Source organism: Lathamus discolor, chromosome 9 (assembly GCF_037157495.1).
Source record: "Lathamus discolor isolate bLatDis1 chromosome 9, bLatDis1.hap1, whole genome shotgun sequence".
NCBI classification, from domain to species: domain Eukaryota; kingdom Metazoa; phylum Chordata; class Aves; order Psittaciformes; family Psittacidae; genus Lathamus; species Lathamus discolor.
Genome location: NC_088892.1, coordinates 14,338,109 through 14,360,468, shown reverse-complemented (window position 1 = coordinate 14,360,468; position 22,360 = coordinate 14,338,109). Strand labels below are relative to the sequence as shown.

Sequence of the window (22,360 nt, the reverse complement as noted above, 5' to 3'; positions counted from 1 at the left end):
CCTGGCTCTGTTTTTTTCATTCCTTCCCATGAGATATATGCAGACATTACTGATACCCCCCATGAGCTTTCTCTGTTCACAGGCTATGCAACCCAAGTTCTCTCAGCCTTTCCTTGTATGTCAGATGCTCCCGTCCCTTAATTGTCATGGGGGCCCTTCACTGGACTTGCTCCAGGATGCCTATGTCTTTCCTATATCAGTGAGGCCAGAACTTTACACAGCGCTTCAGATGCAGCCTCACCAGCGCTGAGGGGAAGAATCACCTCTATTGACCTGCTGACCACATTAATCTATGCAGCCCAGGATGCTGTTGGCCTTCTTGCTGTGAGAGTGCAGTGCTGGCTTGTGCTCCATTTGTATACCAGGACCCCAAGATCCTGCTCTGCAGAGCTGCTTTACAGCCAGGAAGCCTCTATCCACTCTGTGCTGGTTATTCTAAACTACAGGGCTTTGCATTTCCCTTTGTTGAACTTCATGAGGTTCCTCTCTGTTCACTTCACCAACCTGCAAAAGTGCTGCAGCACAAGCACCTGGTGTATGAAACACTCCTCTTAATTTGGTATCTGCAAACTTGCTGAGAGTGCACTCCATCCCACAACCTTCAGATCATTAATAGAGAGGTTAAACAGTATTAGCCCAGCACCCTTAGGGTACTCCAAACAGTAACTAGCCTTCAGCTGGCCTTTGAGCTGCTGATCACAACCCTCTAAGCCCAGCAGTTCAGTCAGTTCTAAATCCACCTTACTGCCTGTATGGGCTTTGATTTTAAAGAGTCATTGGAAAACACAAGCTAAGGGGATATGCTTGCACTTTCACCTAAGGAAGTAGCTGTCATGATTTTGGCAGCAGTGAAAAGAAAACTACCATGTCCATTTAATACTTGTGAAGCTTATCTTCCCTTCATTTGAATCCATTGCCATTTGGTCTGTTTAGTCTGTTTAATCAGTTATTTATCATCCTTCATTTACAAATGAAGAAAGAAGGAAAAAGAGATCATGAAAGTACAGATTACCTCCTCTGCAGCTCAAACCCCTGACATTTTATGAGTCCATTAGATCTTTCCATAACATAAAATACTGATGCTGACAGACAGTATTGCCACAAGGAAGGGCTAAAGATTTTTACTATGCTTTTCATACCTGACATGTGGCAGAAGTATGCCACTTAAAGAAAATGACAGGCAAAGATCTGACCTGCTATAACGTGTCTTTCCATTTCAACCATACCTGGGAACAATAAGGCAGTTTAACTCTAGAGCTCTTCTTTCCTACATTTTAAAAAGACAGCAAGAAAAAACGATTTCCTGTAAGCCCAGAGTAAAAAAGGATTTTGTTGTATTTCTTGAGGTTATTCATGCATTAATTTGGGTTCCACTTTTGGAGAAAGCCCACATTAACTTCAAGAATTTCTATTGATTTTTAAGTATACGTGTATATTTCTGAGCAAGTGTCGTTATGACTTGCTATACAAATACAATTACGACATTGTTACCTTCAGTGTCATAAGTGTGCAAATGTCAGAAGTGATGGCATGAGTTTTGTCTTTCAGGAGCAAACAAGTAAAACAGACAATTGTACTCAGTTCTAAAGAAATTTCAACAGCATTGTCAGGATCAGCGGTCAGTGTGGGTTGCACTATGGGAACAGCATGCACATCAAGGACAGCAACTGTCTGGCAAACCTGAACTGTTGTGGAGCACACTGTCTTCTCTCCTGGGTATCAGGTCAAGTGTTTCATAGATTCTAACCCTGTTGATATCCTTTCTGTTCTAAGGATGGAGTTACTTAAAGCTTATCTCAGATCTGAGCAGCTCCTACCTGATATTGGGTTGAATGATTGAAAAGTTGTGCCCTGTGATGCAACATGCTATCGGACCAGTGTTACCAGCTAATATGGTCTTCAGGGCACATTTAAAAAGGCAGAGGAACAGCATATTAGGGTGACAATCCTACCAGTTCAAGAAAACCAAAAGTCAAGGCCCAAAAAGTTGTTGGCAGTATGTCAGCAAGGATGTCTAGCTTATCTTGAGTGGCATCTGCAATGTACTACAACTCAGTTCTGTCTCTACCACTCAAGAGAAGGAGGAACTGAAGCAGCTCTTCAGTTGGAAAGCAGCATCCTCTCTCTGGCCTCCCTCCTATTCCTGTAGACCTTTGCTGCAGTGGGGGAGCTGCCCATGGGGCTTGCAGCCACCACACTTCAGTTCTCTGGGGTCAATGTGCTGTCAATGGCAATGCAGTTACCTTCCACAGTATTACCATGTGAGCAAAGGTGTAATGGCATTTTGACAGCCATGCATGATCATTCCTCACTAGGTTTAGTCTGCACAGGTCACCCCTTGTCATGTAAACTTTCCAGATAGGGAGGATAAATAGGGGGAGAACAGTAAGTAAAAACCCTCCTGAAATGTGAATAGGATTTTCCTCATCTAACCAGATGCCACAGTAAAAATAAGATACCTTGCAACTACAGCAGATCCATTTTTCAGTGAGTCAGCAGAGCCCACTCCCCTGTTTTCCAACTCAGGCGCATGCTTCTCCAGAAAGAGAGCTCCCTTTGAGGATTATAAACACAAGACAAGGCTCAATCTGTCCTCAGTGAAATTTATAAAACGTAGCTTTTTTGGTGTCAGGATTTTGTCTCTTTCTATCACACCAACAACACCAGCACCAACATAGGTGGTTCCAAACGAACTGCTATCCTATGGTGGCAAAAGACATGTCACAGCTAGTGGTGGTCTGCCACAGCCAAATATGTGACACTTTTGCTGCCTTTAATTCCATGGAAATAATGCCATTTCCACATTCAGCAGAAGCAGCTTCCCTCATACAAAGGATAAAACCCTCATGATTGTAATTGCAGTGCAAAATCAGGGAGGGCGATTTATTTCTTCACTTAGTATTAATGGGATGGGAATCCGGTCACCAGAGATCGTGATGCTGTAAAATATGCAGTAAACAATGATTTCATTTATATGAAGGATGAGTAGTGTATTACATTTGAGTTAAATATTAAATGAAGAATGTATTAAATACTAAGATGAAGATTCCACACACGTACTATTCATTGTTGGTAAAAATAACTGCATACATAGTTGAGATTAATTCACCCACCATTTCAGAGGTCTCATGTCCTTTAGAGAATGTCAGAAATCCATACATACAGTTTCAATTGCTGCATTTTGTATTTTTGTGCATTATATGTACCAAAGAATTTTACTTCCATGCCACCTTATATATTTATGACTACACCTCATAACTAAAATCCCACTTTCCTCTACAGCACAGTATCAAGATCATTTGTTTAGAATTACAAAACATTCTTCAGACAGCTTTTGACTTTTCCTCAATGTATCTCTCATGGGAGATAACCTCTTGGGGAAGAGGAGTCTCCTTGAAGGAGACAAAAAAACTCATGGTGGAAGCAGGGACCTGAGATGCCTCTGGAGCATATTATTAAAGTTCTTTCCTCTCTGTCCCCTTCTTGTACCCTTCTCTCCTTTGTCTCTCTCCTTTATGACAGTCACATCAATGTGAAATTTTACTTTTAGGCAATCTCCAGATAGATGATGGTTTTGCAGGTTAGTCCTTGGAGGGTAATCAAACGCAATGTCTGAAAGCTGCATTGTACTCCATTCTCCCTCCATATGGCTAAACTTTCTTTTCCCATAACTAATGTGACATTTGCAGATTGAAGATTGTGAAGTGGAATACACATTTAATGTGTGCATGAAAGGGTACTTTAGAAATTACTTAAAAAAAAAAAAATTACAAGCTGCAACACAGGTTCTGAGGGCATGACACTTCCTCCTAATTTCCTTCAGAGTGATGACAAAGTTTTTCTGTGCCCTGAAACTATTTTCCTAAATTCTTTTCCCTTGCTGTGACTTAGCAATATTGTCAGATTACCTAATCTGTTGGCACAGTTACTGTTAAAGGACATATTCTGCTGCAAAACATCAGACCCTAGAGAACACTGAGATGAAGAGCTTTATGATCGCTTTTAACTGACATTCATAATCACAATTATTTACTTCTTAAGCCAAACACAGTTCACTAAATAAACTTTATATCAAAATCTCTTCTTTGTTTAGACAGATGAGAACAGAGTTATATGACTCAGGACTGTGCCTCTCTTCACAAGTCATGTCCTTCAATACAAAGACCTTCACGTGAAAATCAATCAAATCTTACGCTACCCTTAATCACTTGAAGCTATTTCACTAAAAACACAATCAGATATGGGGGGTTTTACAATCACAGCAAATTCTTTGTAGCATACTGTCCTGGGTTCAGCAGTAGCAGTCATTTTTCTCCTTCTTAGTAGCCAGTGCAGAGCAATGTTTTGATTTTTTGGCCTGGGAAGAGAGCTGATAACGCCGATGTTTTCAGTTGCTGCTCAAATGTTTGGTCTGGCCAAGGACTTTCTGAGCCTCATGCTCTGCCAGAGAGGAGGGGAGGCTGGGAGGAAGCAGAGACAGGACACCTGACCCAAACTGACCAAAGAGGTATTCCATACCACAGCACGGCATGCCCAGGATGTAACTGGGAGTGACCCGAAAGGGCTGGGGACTGCAGGGTTGGACGAGGTATCGGTCAGTGCTCGGCTGGGGGGAGTGGGGCGAGTTATCAGTTGGCTGGTGCTGAGGTGTCTTCCTTTGTTATTTCCTTTATCATTATTATTATTGGTGGCAGCAGTAGTGATCTGTGTTATACCTTAGTTACTAAACTGTTCTTATCTCAACCCGTGGGAGTTGCATTCTTTTCGATTCTCCTCTCCGTCCCTCCAGGAGCAGGGGGAGGGCAAGAAGTGGGGGGAGGGAGTGAACGAGGTTGGTGGTTGGGTTTGAACCACGAAACATATGAAAGGGATACTCAAAATTGCCAAGACTCTGCCCCTTATTTTGCCAAGATATTTGCAAGAGAAGATACCTGTTCCCATAGAGCTTCCTTGAAGAGACGTGTTGTAGATACTTTTAACTAGTGAATCCTTCAGCTTCTGGAGTGAGATTAATAAAGTAACAATCCAGTGAGTGGTGTTATGGAGGAATTTTTGCAGTTGTATTTACAGGAAGTAAATGACTTCATTAAATGTGTTACTATGTAGAGGTGACTTCACACAGGGCATTTTAGGCAGAAGATTATATTTTAATTGTCTACACAGCTCTAGTATATTTTTTGAGAACTTCCTCCCTTGAAAAATAATCACAATGGAGTGATTTTACATCCAAGGCTATTTCAAGAGGTTCCAGTATTTTCTCAACCCCTGTGAAATCTTTTAAGTTCAAAACTCACCTGAAATTTCATACAGAGACTTCAGATCCCACAGAAACAACCAAAAAACCAAATGTGTACATGAAATTTCAAATCACAGTGAACTGTCTGTGTTGAGTACCAGAGTTGCTTTAATTCAACACTGACAAACCTCACTACAGTACTCTCTTCATTGGTTTCATCTTCTAAATCTACTGGTTCAGTGTTCTGTCTTCCTCCCTCTTTCTTGACTATAACACTTTTCAGGTCAGACACTACGAGAAGGCCAGCAACCACGACATCAAGGGGTTTGGGTTATGTTCTCTGATCTGACACAAATTGTTGGTACAGTGTTCAAAAATTACTTGGGTCTGAAGCTTTTTGATGCACTGTTGTCATCAAAGCTTGAATAACTTCTATGAACATAACTGATTTGGTAATTTGGCACTTTGCAACTTCAGTTGCTCCACATGGATCTTCCAAAGAGTGCAGGAAAACTGAAATTTGTATTAGCTCTTAGAAAAGGTACACAGAGAAAGATCTTTGCTGTATTCTGTCTTCCAGTGGCTTCTGACAAATTCTATAGTATTCATCTATTTTGCATGTGATCCCATCAAGGTCCACTCTTGTTCATTTGTCAAGGCCCTCTGGCCCTTCTACTACGTAAGCCTCAATTCACCACCTTTGAGCAGAGACATGAGGTATTGCTAACCCAAGAGCGAATAGGTATCATTGCTATCTCTGCTCTGATACTCTAGAGAGCCCAAGAGAACAGGAATTTACGTTAACTGCTCAGGTGGGTAAGCTTCTTGGTAACCATCACATGTTTTTTCACTGACATGCAACCACCTTTTCAAAAGACACCAGTATTTCTTAGTCAACACTTAGCTCAGAAACTTGTACCTTGTTAGAGTTGACTGCCTTTCCCTAGCAACATTCATTGTTAAATTTCCTTCAATCTACAATGCATCCAGCTCGTATCCCATGTAACATGGTCCCATCACAGTAACATTCTAATTTCCAACTTCACATACGCTCTCTTATGCTGCCTCCTTGCTTCTTGGCTTCTGTGGATGCTCCCATGTAGACCTACAAGTCTACATCAGGTATAGCAAAATCAGCACTATCAATACCGACTTCCAGAGTAGCATCCTTCGTTAAGTTTCACAACAGTTAAAGTCACTTTCACAAAAACTATTAATAGTAATCTTACATTTATTCTTGGTTTTCCAAACCTTCTGCAGCAAGCACATATGCTTCAGCACTGCCATGCAGCTTGAAGTTATAGTCACATCATTAACAAGCAGTTCTTTAGTGACCTTTGCATCATTTGCCTAATCCCTGTGACAAAGGAGATGATATTTAACTGTCCCTTTTGGTTTTCAATACCGTGAAACTGTGTGTTGTATGTTCGTAAGAGTACACTCTTGGAATCACAGACAAACATAAAACATGCTAATTTCTTCTTCTCATATCTCACAGGGTAAATTAAACTCCTTCAGCCTTAGCTGCTCAAAATATAAAAGCATACATATGCAGTGGGGGAAGAGAGGAAGAAATTAGGTAAACTGAGGCACAGAGTTTTCATTTTAAAAATACATACATTTTCCATTTTCTCCATATCTCCCATCAGCAGGTCAGAGTAAAATCCCACTATTATTCCCTGGAATTGAACAAGAGTCCTTGGAAACAGAATTCTGCTTATGTAAACCATTACAGCATGTCAGGATCACTTCAAACTATTATTTGGATATAACCCAGAAGTGTCGCAGTAATTCAGTCCCAATGCTCACATGAGAATCTTTTGGAAGGGGTTTTGTACTGCAGAGCACTGCCTTCAAGCAGACCAGAAAATACTGAATAGGAGCCATTCTTTTTTTTTTTTTCCCTTTTGAGCGTTTCCTTTCCTTTTTAAGTGCTCTATGAAATTAAGGAAAAAAATAAAATCAGTGCAACCTCCTCTAGAAAAATCGAGGTTACTTTTTCTTATATTTTTTTATTATAAATGGAATTTTACTGTGCCTAGAATTGCATTCAATTTGCTCTTTTCAATGCTTTGAAGGAGTTTGAAAGGTTTATTCTGCTTCACTATAAACAGCACTCTGCAATATTCCCTGTATAACTTGGTGCATAAACCATGAACTGAAAAAGATTACAAAGAGCTAATTTATTTTTACTAGACTTAGTCTATGCAGCAGGGGAGGGCATTTTACTCATATGAGGTAATAAAGTTACAGCAATATTTTTCTTTTCTGATTCTTTACATGCGTTCTCCCAAGACAGAAGATACTCAGGGTATTTTCAAGGGTCTATGCATATTGTCAATAATTTTATTCACTACACGTTTTGGAAGAACGAGCTTCCAGTGGTACATACACCGTTATACCTACACACGCATATCCATGGTATGACACAAATTAATTTAGTAACATGGGCTGTTTTAAAGCCTGGGAGCATTAACTTCCTCTAAAACTGTTACGCTGGTTTCCATCTTACTGGTTCAATACTGTAGGAGGAGTTTGTATTGAGGTTTAGCTGATAACTTAGAGGACCTAATTCTTTATAAATTTAGCCCAAGCTGTCCCTGCTACCTTTAATCTGCTCTTCAGAGGCCAGCAGGATTGCAACAGGATGAAGGCAGGGGGGTTGGAACAAGATGATCTTGAAGGTCTCTTACAACCTAAATCCTTCTATGATTCTACAATTCTATGAAGGTGGGGTAAGAGATTGGCATAATGTATAAATGTGTAATTACAAGCAGAGTGTGATTTGGACTGGGGTGGTATTTTGCCATATTATGGCCTGCTCCAAAACCATCTGTAGTCAGAACAAATGTACTGTACCTCTGGATCACATCTAGGGACCTCATATTTAGGTACTTCCCCCTGCAAGGCTGTAGCTGTCAGTTGCTAATGTCTTACTACTGCCCTGCCACATCTGGGCTAGAAAAGCCCAGCGGGGTGGTCCCCCCTCCAAAAATCTTGCTATTTGAACTGCAGTGCAACAGTGCTCTATGAAATGCACTTGGGAACACCTTGGCGTATGAGGGCCCTGAAAAGCAACAGTGGTTCTCTTCCTTCCCCAGACCTGTGATTCATACCGCACCAAAGCCATTAATCCTGGTTTAGTCAGCTGTGAAAAAAGACATACGCTCTTGTGCGGCTTTTCTTTTACTGAGTTAGGAATTCTTCCCTTGTAAATGAACTTATGAGATAGCAGAACTATCACGCTGTCTCTGGTGATGTACAACGCCTGTTTGCACAGTGGTATTGTGCTATTACTATTCATTTTGATAGTGTGTTTCCTTCCTCTCCCTGCAGTTGGTTCATCTGAATTGTTGCCAAGATGGTTGCCTTGGAAACTAATTAAGGAAAGCCTTTGGTTAGAAGCAGAGTTTCAAGCATTAAACTATTTGGGAGACAGATGCAGAAATTAAGGTAATGTCTGCTAGGATGAAAGGGTTTATCCTTTATATAGAGAAGAAAGAACCACATTAAGTGCTAGGACTGTAACAAAGCAACTTCTATGCAACACTGACTTTTAAAACCTGGAAGAGATGCGTGTGAGTGAGGAAGTTTAAAATCAGCCACAGGCTTAGAAGAGGTGACAAAGATTCCCAGAGCTGATAGCGATGGGGAAACAGACAAATACAGTGGGACAAAAGCCTCAAAAGATCACGCATTGAGCAAATTCTAGCCATCTCTCCCTTTCCCTCAAATACTCTGTACCTTTAACAGACTTCTGAATGTTGTCTTTGAAAAACACCAGTAGAACTAATGAAGCACCAAATCCTCTCCCATGGTCCAGGTATGGCATGAGAAGCATCAGTGTGTACATTTGCTTCCAAAGTACATCAAACGCGGGAGCGAGTGGCTATCGCAAATGGTGGCCCTCAGGCTAGGCTTTTGTTCTGACACTGTCAGCAAGGACAATTGGTGCCAGCTGCAGAAGCAGCTCATACGATGTGGACACAGGGTAAATAATGAGTGGGACCCTCACAGCGCTTTCTAAGGGCAAAGACACACAAAACTTCAGCTCACTGAAAAGATGCAAAGAAGGGCCAATTCCACAGCAAATTGTGCTTTTACAGCTACCCATTAACTGAAGTTCAACACAAATACAATCTCTCTGTGAGCACAGTGGCATCAATTTAAATATTGTCTCCAGGATAATGGTTGACTTTATACTTGCAACAGTTTAGAGAAAAGATCTGGGTTCTTTTTGCATTTAATGGCAATGCAGAGGTTGCCATATAAATACGCCTGTACCTGCATAAAAAGCATACTACAAATGTTGTGGTAAACCCACAAAAAATACTAAAAGCAGATGCATGTGTGTGCATTGGTGTGTGCATTACAGCTCAGGAATTACCATAGAACATAAAATGAGTAATTACTACTATCACAGAAAAATAAAACCTCTAACGGTGACTTCAGATTCATACACTGAAACCAGAGTTGCTTGGCAGCAGCCTTCTACATATACCAGCTTGCACACTTATGGTGAGACATTTTGTATTAATTATTATTATTGCAGATCAGATACATTTAAAACCATGCTGTAATGTCTTCTGAACACTTTCAAGCTTTGTGTGCCATTACCTCAGTCATTCTGCAGGATTACTGTTACTCTGTTAAATTCCTGTCATTTGGAACCTGCCTTGCTTTAAGAAGTCTGCATGAAGGCTTTGGAGAGACATTACTACTTACAAGCTAGAAACTGTCTCCTCAGGTATGTGTGAAATGTACTATATGTGGGGGAGAACAACCCAAGATGCTACTTCTCTCTGCTTTAGCAGTCCATCTCCAGCCCTTTATTAGCTTTACAGCTGATAGGAGCAGACCCTTTAAGGCAGGTAACAGCTGTCACTTTTGACATATGCCTATTTCTTACTTGCCTTCTTACCTTACCTTCCTTACCTTCCGCTAGCTATGGTCCTGAGGGTGCCTGACCTAAGTGATTCCCCTTTCTTCCCCACACTGCTTCCCACTGAACTGCTGAAACTCTCTGGATGTGAAGGGAACAAGTGACCTTTCATTCTGCTTTAGATCCAGGTTTCAATAATACTCATGGGCACCTGATGAAGAAGTGCCCTAAATTTTAAGTTTCTAGTTCACTGGAAACGTACAAATGAACTGTACCAGTTTCTGAGTGACATTACACAACATTTACATACCCGATACTCTCTTAGAGCCTCTGCTCTGCACAGCTCCACACACAGAATAAAATCAGAGTGTAACATGGCAGTGTCCCTGAGCCCTGGAAAACACAGTAAGGGCACACTGCCCTGGAGGCTGTGCTCCATGCAGGGCAGTACCTTTGGAGGACATGGCATCACTGGAGTTCATAAGCAAAGCAGAAGCTGAAGCTACCCATCAGCTCTGCTCCTCCTTCAAGTTCCCACTGTGTTTACAGGCAGTTGTTATATTTTTAATTGCTACAGAGAACACAGGCAAACCCACACCAGACTGTTCATAATGGAACACATAAACCAGGAAGCTTACAGGAAAGCAATGTTGATTTTTTCACTTACATTTTTCCTTCTTGTTGCTTTTAATGACTACTGGTGAACTGAATACTGCAGTTTTGCATTTATTCTTACGGAACTCCAAATGTGAAAGCTGCTGTGCTGTGAGCTCACTCCTCTGAGATCTGAACAGCTCTGCAGAGGGATGTAGCCGTAGCTGCACTGACAACCTGCAGACCATCTTCCTAATCTCAACATTTCAGACTCAAGGGTCAAGTCATAGTCAGTGCTCACACTGGACAGAGTTTGAACAATCAGATTACCCTTCTTAATCCTGTGGATGCTTTACCTGAAGTCTTTGACAGTTTGAATGTCACTGTAAAACTTTGGGGACTGCATTCTCTACTGTAATATTGCTCCTGCTTTGTGAGATACCTCCACTCAAAACAGATATTGCCTTGGAGCCTAACCTTTATGACTATGTTTGGAGATACTGTCCTTTTGACAAAAACATACAGACTGGAGAAAAACAGGTCTTTTGTTAAGTTTCACCATTTTGATCCTGAATGGAGTTTCTTCCTCCTTATTTTCCCTCAGGAGATTTTCTCCGAAATGGACATAAAGCCACTCTAGTCTGAAATACAACTTGTTATCTTGGGAATAAGAAAAACATATTTCTTAAATCAAGAACATGTCTCTAAATACATGGTTGAAGAAGCTAAAGCCTACTGTTAGCTCTCAGAAGAAAATGTTCTGTTTATAAGAACAAAATTTTATATCTATCTGTGAAGAAATACTGGAATATTTTAGCATCAAGGGAAAAGAAGTGTGGGGAACTTATGAATTTTGCATGACATAAGTGTTGCTATCTGTATGCTTGAAAGGCCACTAGATGATTAAATTGGCTATAGTTTTGTTGCGCAAAGACGGATATGGATCCACATGCTCAGTGGTTATAGAACTATAGGGCAAATGAATAAACAGATGGTAACTTACAGAATGGATATTAATCTCTCTGCTTCCCCATACTCTGCAGCTGAAGAGACAGGGCCAGAGGTAATTTGGGCAGGGTAAACACCTCTAGGACACAATGTAGGGCCCATCACAAGATTCTCTGGAAGCGAAATGAAACCAGATGTGCTGCCGACTGAAACCTGGCACAAAACGGGCGACCCACACAGAATAGGAGCTGAGGTGTCCTCTCTCCCTTTCCTTACATCTACATACCGGGGGAGACAGCTGGGAGAGAACCCTTCCTGGGTATCGGCCAGCCCTGAGAAGAAAAATACTTCATATGACAGGTTTCGGATCCTGGAAACATAGGGACATGCAGATGAGCCAGATGCTAAAGGCATATGGAATACTCAAGGTCACTGACTTGCATATCTGTATGTCGCTGGAGGAAGGTAGGAATGTACAGAATATTCCAGCAGGATCTGAAGGCTCTGAAAAAAATCCTCAAATGCGTAACTGTCTTTAGATAAACCTACACTTTTGGAAGACAGGTACACCCTGACTTGAACTGGCTGAAAGATGCGTCAAAGGACGAGAACTGCACATACCGGCCAGCCTGACACCGGAGAAGAGGTCACTCGTATTTAATCCAAGCGCTAACACAAAGCCACAATACGCAGTTTCTGGAGTAAAGAACTGACAAGCTTGCTGAACAGCTTGGCTAAGAGCCCAAAAGTCTGATAGCAAACTCAGCACGTGTGTAGACTGTTTAGTGGTTTACAGTCTGTTTATATCTGCTATAACTTTTGTTCTTGAATAAGTCCTATTCAAGCTTCTGCAATACAGAATCACTGGCAAATGCTGCTGCTGTCCCTGAGAAAATAAAATGACAGGGGCCACTCATCCCTACAATAAAACCGCCTCTCTGGATGTAGGCATCACTCCCAGAAGGTGATGGGAGGGTTGAACATTTGAAGATATGCTCCTGAGGAAGCCAAAAAAGAGAAAAAAAAGAGAGGCAGCTGGGCTGAGGCAGCCTATGCCAACCCTCTGTGGGATAGAGCCTCTCTGTCAGTACTCTGCCGTAACAGGTAGAGTGTCTTGGCTTCCCTTTGCTCACTGTGGAAAAGCTCTTCAAAGACACCTGCAGTTGTGCAGTCAGCACACTGTTAAGATGCTCAGATGCTACTGCCTCTTAGCTGAGCAGATTTTCTAGACTCCACACAAAGCACTGATTTGACTTTCTAAACTGCAATAAAACGCTAGATTTGAAATATGCAAATCCAGAGTTATCTTGCCCCTCAATGGTATGCTATCAGCAAACACAGTCAGCTAGAGAGAAGACACCTTGCCATTCCCTGGAGCAAACTGGCTGGATGGATTTAAGCACCACACATATTTGTGAGAGGATTTTTACCTACTTTATGAGAAGATAACAAGGTAAGCAGAGGAAATGGAAGGAAAAGCTGAAAACCAGTTAATTGCTCAGCTGTCAAGATGGGGTCCACCATTACTGACTTTCCCTGTAGAAACTTAAGTCATACCAAAGATTACGGCCATTCCTCTGGGGCAAAGCAAAAACTTGGAAGGTCACGCAATAGCAAAACAGTCGCCCAAACTTACAACTTCCCCAGTAAAAGTATTTAGACTCTATCATCCACAATTTAAGCCTATCAACAGCACCGGCTGTGCAGAGGGAAGGGCTTTACGTACCAGAAAGTGCTAATGAGTCATTTGGACTACCACCTGAATTTTTCGTTACAAATATTTCCATTTGGGAATTCTCTAAGATGATTCAAAACTATTTCACTGGCTTTTATTTCTTGTTTCATGTTCCACTTAACAAACTGCACCTGTCTTGTAATTCTGACAAGTAGCCCTGATGTCAGTAACGTTATTCTAACAGATGAGGTCTTGGGTTCTTAACCTACTTAAAAATAATTCATTATTAACATTTGGGAAGAAATATCACAGAGGCATTTCCTGGTAGGCTACATGTAAGTGCTGCCATCAGCCATGAGCATCAACAAGGCATTTTAATTTCACTAGGTAACCAACCAGTTGTTGGGACTCGCATATCAATGGACATTTAATTAATCTTTAGAAACAGACAGTTCCGGAAACATTAATGGTATCTGTCACAGGGAGATCACAGTTTCTAAAAGGCATATACCTGTTCCAAAATGGTGTTGATTCTGTCTACTTCACAGTCAATTAAGTATCTTTTTTCTTGCCGTCTGTCCATCTCCTCTATAATTCTTCTGAACTCTTGAACATCTTTTATGCTTCCTACAGATCTGGCTGTCACTTGCCAGTTGTTTTGTACTGCTGCTTCCATAATCGCCTGAAGAATGGAAAACCCTGCAGGAAGAAGAGACAGTGCAACTGTTTAAAAACAGAACAAAGCCGGGTTTGAATGTTTGACAAAGGGTTCACAAAAACTCGCATCATCCAAAGGGACACAGACTAGCTAACAGCCTGCAAATGCTTCACTACTTGAGAAAGCAACAGTGGAGGGACCAGTTTCTTCTTTCAGCTACGCCACTGCCAAAGTCACTGACTTCAGCAGAATTGCTTGGCGGGATATTGCTGTGAGGCGTATCAGAATCTGTCCAATATATCATATTATGATCCTCTTAGGGATGTTTATAGTCATGCTGGGGATCGTGCCAGCTGAGAATAGGAGCCTGCAGCCATTATTTGGGCAAAAACCCATCAGCTTGAAGGGCTGGACAGAAGGGGTAATTTGCCTGTGCAGACTGCAGCAATGGGTCATTAACTGGCAGAGATCCAAGCACTGCTCAAGAATGCCAATTAAGTCACCTCATTGGCTACTGAGCCACAAACCACAGGAGAATATTTTACTGATGCTCACCTTGATTTCAAAAAATGTTTTTAAATATGGAGTCTAGCAGCATTAAGCACGCTTTGAATGCTTTCGTTAAGGTAATACCAACTCATTTAGCAGCCTCAACAGAGGAGAGAAGCCGCACAGAATAACAAAGACTGCACAGTGGGAAATCATAAAAGCGAACAGCTTTCCATTTCTTGTGAACAGCCATGCAGACAGAACTCAAGTCCCTAAGTGAAAGGTGGTGGAACTGAGAATGATGATCTTCAAGTCATGCTATGTAGGAGTCATCAGACATTGATTTGCATCCCTTTATTCTGTGAATTTGGTGAATTACCTATTTTGATTCAGGAAATTAAAATTTTTTCATAGTTCTAATTGTTTCAAGTCTGGGTGGATGCCAATCAAAGACAGAGGTCATCTACTTCAAGCACACACAGTGGTCTCCAGAGGAGTTTCTTTCACCAGAAGCATCAATGTGCACCGTGCTTCTGTCCAGATAATTTATTTGAGAAACTTTCAATCCAATCATTTAGTCATACTGTGGATTTCTTATCCATAGCCAGATTTTAAAAGTGCACAAACACATAAACATACAGGATCAACAATCAATTGTGCTTTCTGATAACTAGACCCTATGCTTCTGAAACTGAAATGAGTTTGAGCTACAGAGGAACAGCATGTTCACTGCTTCAAATTATACCTATAGCTACTCTGAACTTGGATATCATTGAAGGTAACTGAGAACTGTGCTGCAGTGTGATCTTCCGTAGCCTGCTGTAAATCTGTAGTGGCTGTCTGAAGCCAGAGGAGCTGCATCATTACCTCATTACAGACACAAACAAGGAACAAATGTGATTTTCTAGATTGCAATTAGATTATTACAATTTACCATGTGACTTCCTTAAATCTTACTCAAATGCCCTCACTTTACCTGTGCAGCCTCCTTGATTCTTAATGCTCGTCTTTGTATGAATGCACTTTACTATCCCATGAAAGGTGGTGACAATTAATACATATGCTGGTTGGGAATTCTTTCTGGCATCTTCTCTCCTCTGAGACTATTGAAAGAAAGGCATTTACATATGAACTCAGTCTTCCTTAACATCATATTTTACAAAAACGGCTGTGATGCCTGTGACAGCACTGTGATCCCACTACATGTAGGAGGAAGATCTAAGCCTAAGATAGTTGTTTCACTGCAAACAAGGAATTCTGATGTGGGAACATAAACACCACTAATGGGGACTTAGAAATGCTTTGTATACAAAGATGTGCTTTTAAAAAAATATGATTCCACTAAGTAATGAATATTTACAACTTTGTTTCATCATTCATATATTGTCTAAGCATGAACCTTGAGCTTGCTGTAAACAACAGAAAACAGTCCATGAGTCTATTTTTTTCACTTCAAATTGAACAAAATGGTGTAACATAATTTAAAAAATGACACTTCAAAAAAAAATCTGTAGCTCTACTTTATGCTAATATCACATACAAAACTTCTGAATTGCCTTGGGGAAAGAGTGAAAAGACACATGCTGGAGAGCAGATGCCATCGGTTGACTGCCATGCACCCGGCTTCAGTTAACTGTTTGAGTCAGAGCTCACTTTGTCAAACCTTGAATATCTCAGAAGAAAGCTGGGCAATTTTCCTAATTCTGTGCAATTGCATGTTTGTGTAGGTGTGAGCGTGTATGTTTTTGCATGTGTGTGCATTAGCAGTTGCCATTTCAAGAAAGAGAAGGGCAATGTTACTCGGCAGCCTTTCTCCTAGACATGAAAATGCAATTACAGTTATCTTACTGTGAACAAGTTCCAGAGCTTCAGCATCTCTGTCTTCTCTGCCTCCTGTTTCTCCTTGTCAAACCAAGTCTTTAGAGTCACAGTCCCCTCTACTTTTGCCAGGTCTTGGAATCCTCCCTATGGTCACTGTGCCATGCCACCTCACCTCTCATGGGCTCGCTCTCTCCCATCATCACTTTGAGAAGTACCATTTGCCCTTCCTGCTCTTTAGGCCAGCCCTCTGACAACATTTACAAAGCCCATTCCCCTCGCTTTACAAAAGCATGGCTCAATCCTCCTGCTCGCAGGAAAGCAGCGTCCTCTCATTTTTGCAAACACGCGTTCCTTGTTCCCAACCTCAGATCTCTCTCCATGCCTATTGCCTTCAGCCGATTTACCACCTTTTACATCGCTACCCATTACGTGGTGTTTCTGTAAACAACATGTTCCAGGCTCCAGATGTACTCTTCTATTAAGAGAGCTGTTATATAAGTAGTGTGATTGTTTAAATAAAAGGACCATTTTATCTTCAAATGTGCATTTTTCTTTCTCCTTAGCATAACAATGCAAGCTGTGACAGTTCGGGGGCACTGCCTAAGTAAGGAATGAGGGCATTATTTTCTCTATTCTATGCACGTCAGTGACCAGACCTTCACATGGAGCTTTTCCATTCGCCCAGTAAACACACTGTGCAAAAGCTCTACAGGAGATGCTTGCCCCAGGGTGGCCCAGAGGTGCTGAATTCTCCTGGGTGCCTCTCACCCCATTCACCCTAAAGGAAACCAGCCAGCCATGGAAACTATCTCTACCTTGTAGACTTCCTATGGTCTGCATCAGTCCTAAAGACTAAAAGACTGGTAATTCACCACAGGTCTGTGAAAAATGCTTTCATTAATACTGCTGCCAGTTTATACTACTCGATAAACCCCAAAAATATTAGATATGGCAAGAAAAACTGACATCCTCCTAGAAGATGACAGCAATGTGATTGTCCAAAACCAGGTTCATAACACCACTACTAAAACTCAAAGGTTGTTCATTCTATAGTCATTAATGCAAACACAGACCACAGGAAAAATTCATTCAGAACTCAATCTGACCTTTTTACCTCTTTTGTTTTAGTCATACCTTGGATGTGAAAAGCAGCAGGATGGAAGGCATGCATTTTCCTGGGAGCACTGCTTCTGAGGCTAGCTCATCTGATGGCATCACATCCCTTCACTGCACTGTTATTAACATGTTGGCTTAACTGATTTACAGATATGTCTGGTCATATGATGGTGATGTCCATACCTGCCAGGTCATGCCACAGACCCACATTATGATATGGTCCCTTTTAGCCAACTACTGGGAGCGGTTGCTCCTGTGATCTCTGAACGCAATCTCACAAGACAAGCTGATCTGCACAGACTAAAAGCAGAGACAATCCCCACCTTAACATTCAAATGTGTCATTGTCTGGCTTATTCTTGAGATATTGATGATTTAAAAGATCTAACCCTAATTCTGAACAGTCTGCAAAATGACTGGGCTGGAGGCAGATACAGTAATAAAACTAGAACAAAACAAGTGCCCAGGTCACCTCTCAGTGAGCTGAAGCAAGTATTTTGAGATTTGCTGACCGAAGCTTGCAAAGAAGGAAACTATTCAGTAAAAATTTCCCTCAAAGCAGGGAAAATGCAATTTGTTGCCATGCTATCTCTGTACTTTAAACAACCCAGACAGAATTACATTCTAGGCAGCCCTCCCTGCAGCTAGACAAAGGCACAGATTCACACAGTTATCTTCATACTTCTGCCAGGGAAGCAAAGCCTGTACCTCAGTCTTTCAGATCATCCCTTTGATACAAGCATCTCTCAACTGACCCTACTAACATAGGTGAAGAGGATATTGCAGACTTTTGCATCTATGCTCATGAAACCTTTCCCACACCTATGTATGCAAAACGCATCCAAGCAGCATTCTCAGCCGTATGAAATTCCATGTACTACACCAGAGAACTTGTTTAAGTAACAGTAATCATTAATGTGTCATGAATAAATGACCACACTGGAACATCTGTAGCACCACATGAGCCCTTAGAACTAGCACCAAAGTACTTACTGACAAAAAATTACCATCTATGTAAATCTCTCTTTTCCTGAATGTTCCTGATAAGATTTTGGACTGCAGCCTCCTATTAGAAAAGAAATATCATTTCCTTGAAGTCCCTCTTTCTTTTGCCTTGCTGAGTACCAAAGATCATTGAGGGGTATATTTTCTTGGAATGCAGCATGCTTGTGCAAGCTGAATGAACATCAGCTCTAATCTGAATACTTGTGGTTTGAGCTATGCTTCTGGGACACGACACGAAGAACTAAGCTTCTGGCCTATAAGTGAACTTCTGGGATTTAAGTGAGGAGCTGTGTTTGACAAGGGCACAATGAACTCACCAAAAAGAGGCCATCACAGCAAGAGCTTTCCCAAGACAAATACAAATTCTACAATGCCAGCTTACATTTCAAATGTCCCAGAGGTCTTAAGTTGAGAAATTCTTGGATATTCTGTGCGTTTGGCACTCAGCCTAGCAAACAGACCGACATGTTAGCAGGAGTAAAAAGCAAGCCAACCCAAACCACTCCCCATCATTCAAAATCCAAACATGTCAGTTAGGCAAGTATGCTTTATATCACTTATGTCTGCTTAACAATTTTATAGTAAGGGAAGAGGCAAGGAATAAGCTACATTAGTCACCAGTAAGAGATGCAGCAGATGACTAGTACACTGGAGTGCTCTATCAGTCTAACACCTGTAAGTTCAAATTATTAAATAAAATAAAATAACTGCATTCTATCTGTTCCTGACCTGATCACATCTATGTGGTAACCAGCACGTAAAGTGTTACACTCCACTGGTCTGGTAATGGACAACCTTCTAGGCCGTGTAGTAAACACACTCCAATGTTACGGTTTTTTTCTGCTTTTCCTGTTCAGTAAACCTCTAGTTTCCCCTGCACATATATTACATTATTGCAACCTGTCTCCATAAACAGAGAAACCTACACAAATAGGTATGTCAGCTCTGTTGAGTAAATGTGAGCTTGCCTGGCTCTGAGGGAGGATTCACAGGAACTGTGTAGTCCACATTTGCTCAGGATGGGACACAGCTAAATATGCAGGAATCCAGATCTGATGAATACAAGTAAAAGACTTTTTTTCTGTTTTTTAAATGGCTCTTTCTGTATGCATTTCACCTTGATCTGGTCTTTCATAACAACCTTGCATCTAACTCACCCCTCATTTTACTCAAGTTTTAGGTCAGTGCAGCTCCAGTGTTTCTGAATGAAGCTGTGCTAGTGTAAAATGAGTAATGTAGTAAGAGATCAAAGAGTACAATAATCAAGGGCAGACATAAGGATGCTGTAAGCAATGCTGTCACTTCCATAAAGGGACTTACTCATATGACTTTCACAATGATGTGGGCAAGTATAGGACAGATAGGTATACCTCAATACAACAATAAGATCCAAAGTTTATCAAAAGAGCTGTGTTCTAGTTTCAGCTTTGCTATGCAAATATTTATTTAAATAATCTCCAAGGGAATAACAATTGTCTGATTATAGCTTCTGGATGCAGACGGGTAACAAAACAGATGAGATGAGAACACTTTAAAACCAGAGTATGTTCTGCTTCAGGAAAATAAAACAGGTAAACAATTGTGCAGAGAAGGCAGAAGAATTAGCACAGAAAATCAGAGAAAGGAATAATGCATTCTGAGAAGTGACAGAAGGTGAAGAGCACTTTGTTGTCCAGTGGGCATGGGCTGTAGGGTATCCTCTGTGTACTTATTATTTAGAACTCTTGATACTGATGCTATCAGAAAGCTGACAGAGGTAGTAGTCTGGTAGCAGGGCATTCTGTCACCAGGGAATGCTGAGATCTGGGAGATATGGGCCTAGGAGTAGTAGAGAGCCCTCCCAAGGGGAAAACTTTAGTTACCTGCAAATGGCAAAACTATAAAACTACATTAATATTAAAAATAATCAACTTCCAGCCTTTAGGAGATCTGAATTAAAAAAAAAAAAACTAAATTAAACTGCTTAAGTATAGAGAGATTTCATCTGTGAAGCTCTACACTACGTGCAGTCTGCCCCGCAGAGCTGAAAATCTAAAACTATGCAGTATGCAGTTGCACATACAGTGGGATGCACATCCAAGGAGTTCAATTCCAATGATATTCCTACCCATCACTCATTTCCCTGAGTGCGCTGAATTCTCCAGCAAGGATATGCTTCAAGTGACATCAGCAAAATTAAAATAAACCATTTGCTAAGTACAGCTCTGCATCGTTCTGGTATTGGGAAGGTAACACCATAACTGTACTACAGTATCATAGCCTTGCTAGATGCAGCCTTTTGTGGCAGCCTTTTTCCCTTCTATTCACTTCTGAGCACTTCTATCCCATGACCACACTGTTTTGCAGCCTCACATACTGCCTCTTGTATGGAGCAAACTAGAACGAGTCCACACCAAGCCCTGCTGCTTGCAAGAGACCAGCCTACTGCTGAAGAGCATTTGAATGATATAATCTGAATAGTAATTTCTTTCGGTAAAAAAGAACAAACCAATATAGGTATAACCCACCACCTGCTTCAGACCATGAGAGGTAGGCTTTTTAATTAACTACTCCTGTTCACTGAAGAAATTAGAGCTAGCCACCATGCACAGAAAATATGCCAGCCATAATCCTCCTAACGTTGCATGCCATAAAATTGACCATAGTGAGTTCTAAGTAAGATCCTTTGGCCTTTGGCTGTCCTAAATTCAGGCATATTTGGAAGACTCAGAGTTTCTCTTCATAGTTGAAAGAGAAAGATGCCATGTCATTTCTCTGCAACATGTGTGGAAATCAACGGAAGAAAATACATACAAGAATGAAGTTGTGCAAGGCATCATCATGCAGGTACTACTCACAATCTTTACCTGCAATTGAAAAACTAAAAGAGAACAAAAATCCCAATGTGTTGACTAGCACTCAACTGATGAGGCTAATTACTGTACGTTAAAAATACATATCTAATTGTGTTTACATATTTATCTCAGCAAAAAGATTCTAATTAGGAATCACAGAGTTAGCAATTATCAGGCTGAAAAAGAAAACCTAACTTGTCTGCAAAACAACTGTAGAACATTCCATGTGAAGCCAGTTCTCGAAGGGAAAGCTTATAACAACCAAAATTAGAGCATGTGCAGATCCTACAGGGCATGGAAAATTTAACTCATCTTTTGGTGACAATACTGACTTTGAGGAAATATATTTGGCTTCTCAGATGACTTGGAGAAAAATAGGAAATGAAAAGCCACCTGATAAATAATGGAGCAGTGCGCCGCTTCTCAGGGATGAGACAAGCTGTTGAACCATCTTTCTCGAGGCTTGACTGTGGCTGGTCTGAGCGAGGTGGTGTAATGAACACAGTCTTCATTTCAGAAACAAAAGGTCTGATCCGGTATATAACAATGCTGACCTTGCTGGTGGCACTGATACGGATTTTCTTCCTCTCTTCCACAGGCCTGCAAAACTCCTGGTGTACCTCTGCCTTAATGATACACTAGAGCCTAGCTTCATTGTTTCAGAAGTACATCCTACCTGGGTCTGTATCTCCCCCAGAGCCATCTACACTTCATTCAAAGCAGGGCACATCACATAAGATGTTTCAGTGTGATTCAGCTTTCAGAAAATCCTTCCAACGACGTTAATCATGTTAACAACTCTAAATGCTCAAAGCACTGAAAATTAACAGATTTATTATCAACATTCCTATATGAAATAGGCAAAATAATAAATCTGTCATAAAATAAAAAAAATTATCTGGCTTATCCTAGACAGAGAATGAGTAATACAGCCAATTTTCAAATTCAGGTTCTCCTGATTCCTATCTAGATTTATTTTTATTTCAAGCAGTAACATAGTTGAGCATATACTTTTAAAGATTCCTATACTGCTGACAAACAGCTAGCCACTGAAATGATATAGTAAAAACATCAGTATGGTATCTCAGAATCCATTTTCCTCC

The 22,360-nt window shown here is 41.0% G+C and overlaps 1 protein-coding gene across 4 annotated transcripts in view; it reads right to left on the bottom strand.

Moving 5' to 3' along the window:
• GRIA3 (glutamate ionotropic receptor AMPA type subunit 3) overlaps positions 1–22,360 on the bottom strand; it is a 154,104-nt gene that overhangs the window by 68,162 nt on the left and 63,582 nt on the right. For all 4 annotated transcript variants that reach the window (XM_065689172.1, XM_065689171.1, XM_065689175.1 and 1 more), the window contains one exon: positions 13,847–14,034. In XM_065689172.1, coding sequence (XP_065545244.1) covers positions 13,847–14,034 — 188 coding nt within the window. The remainder of the gene's footprint in view (positions 1–13,846; positions 14,035–22,360) is intronic.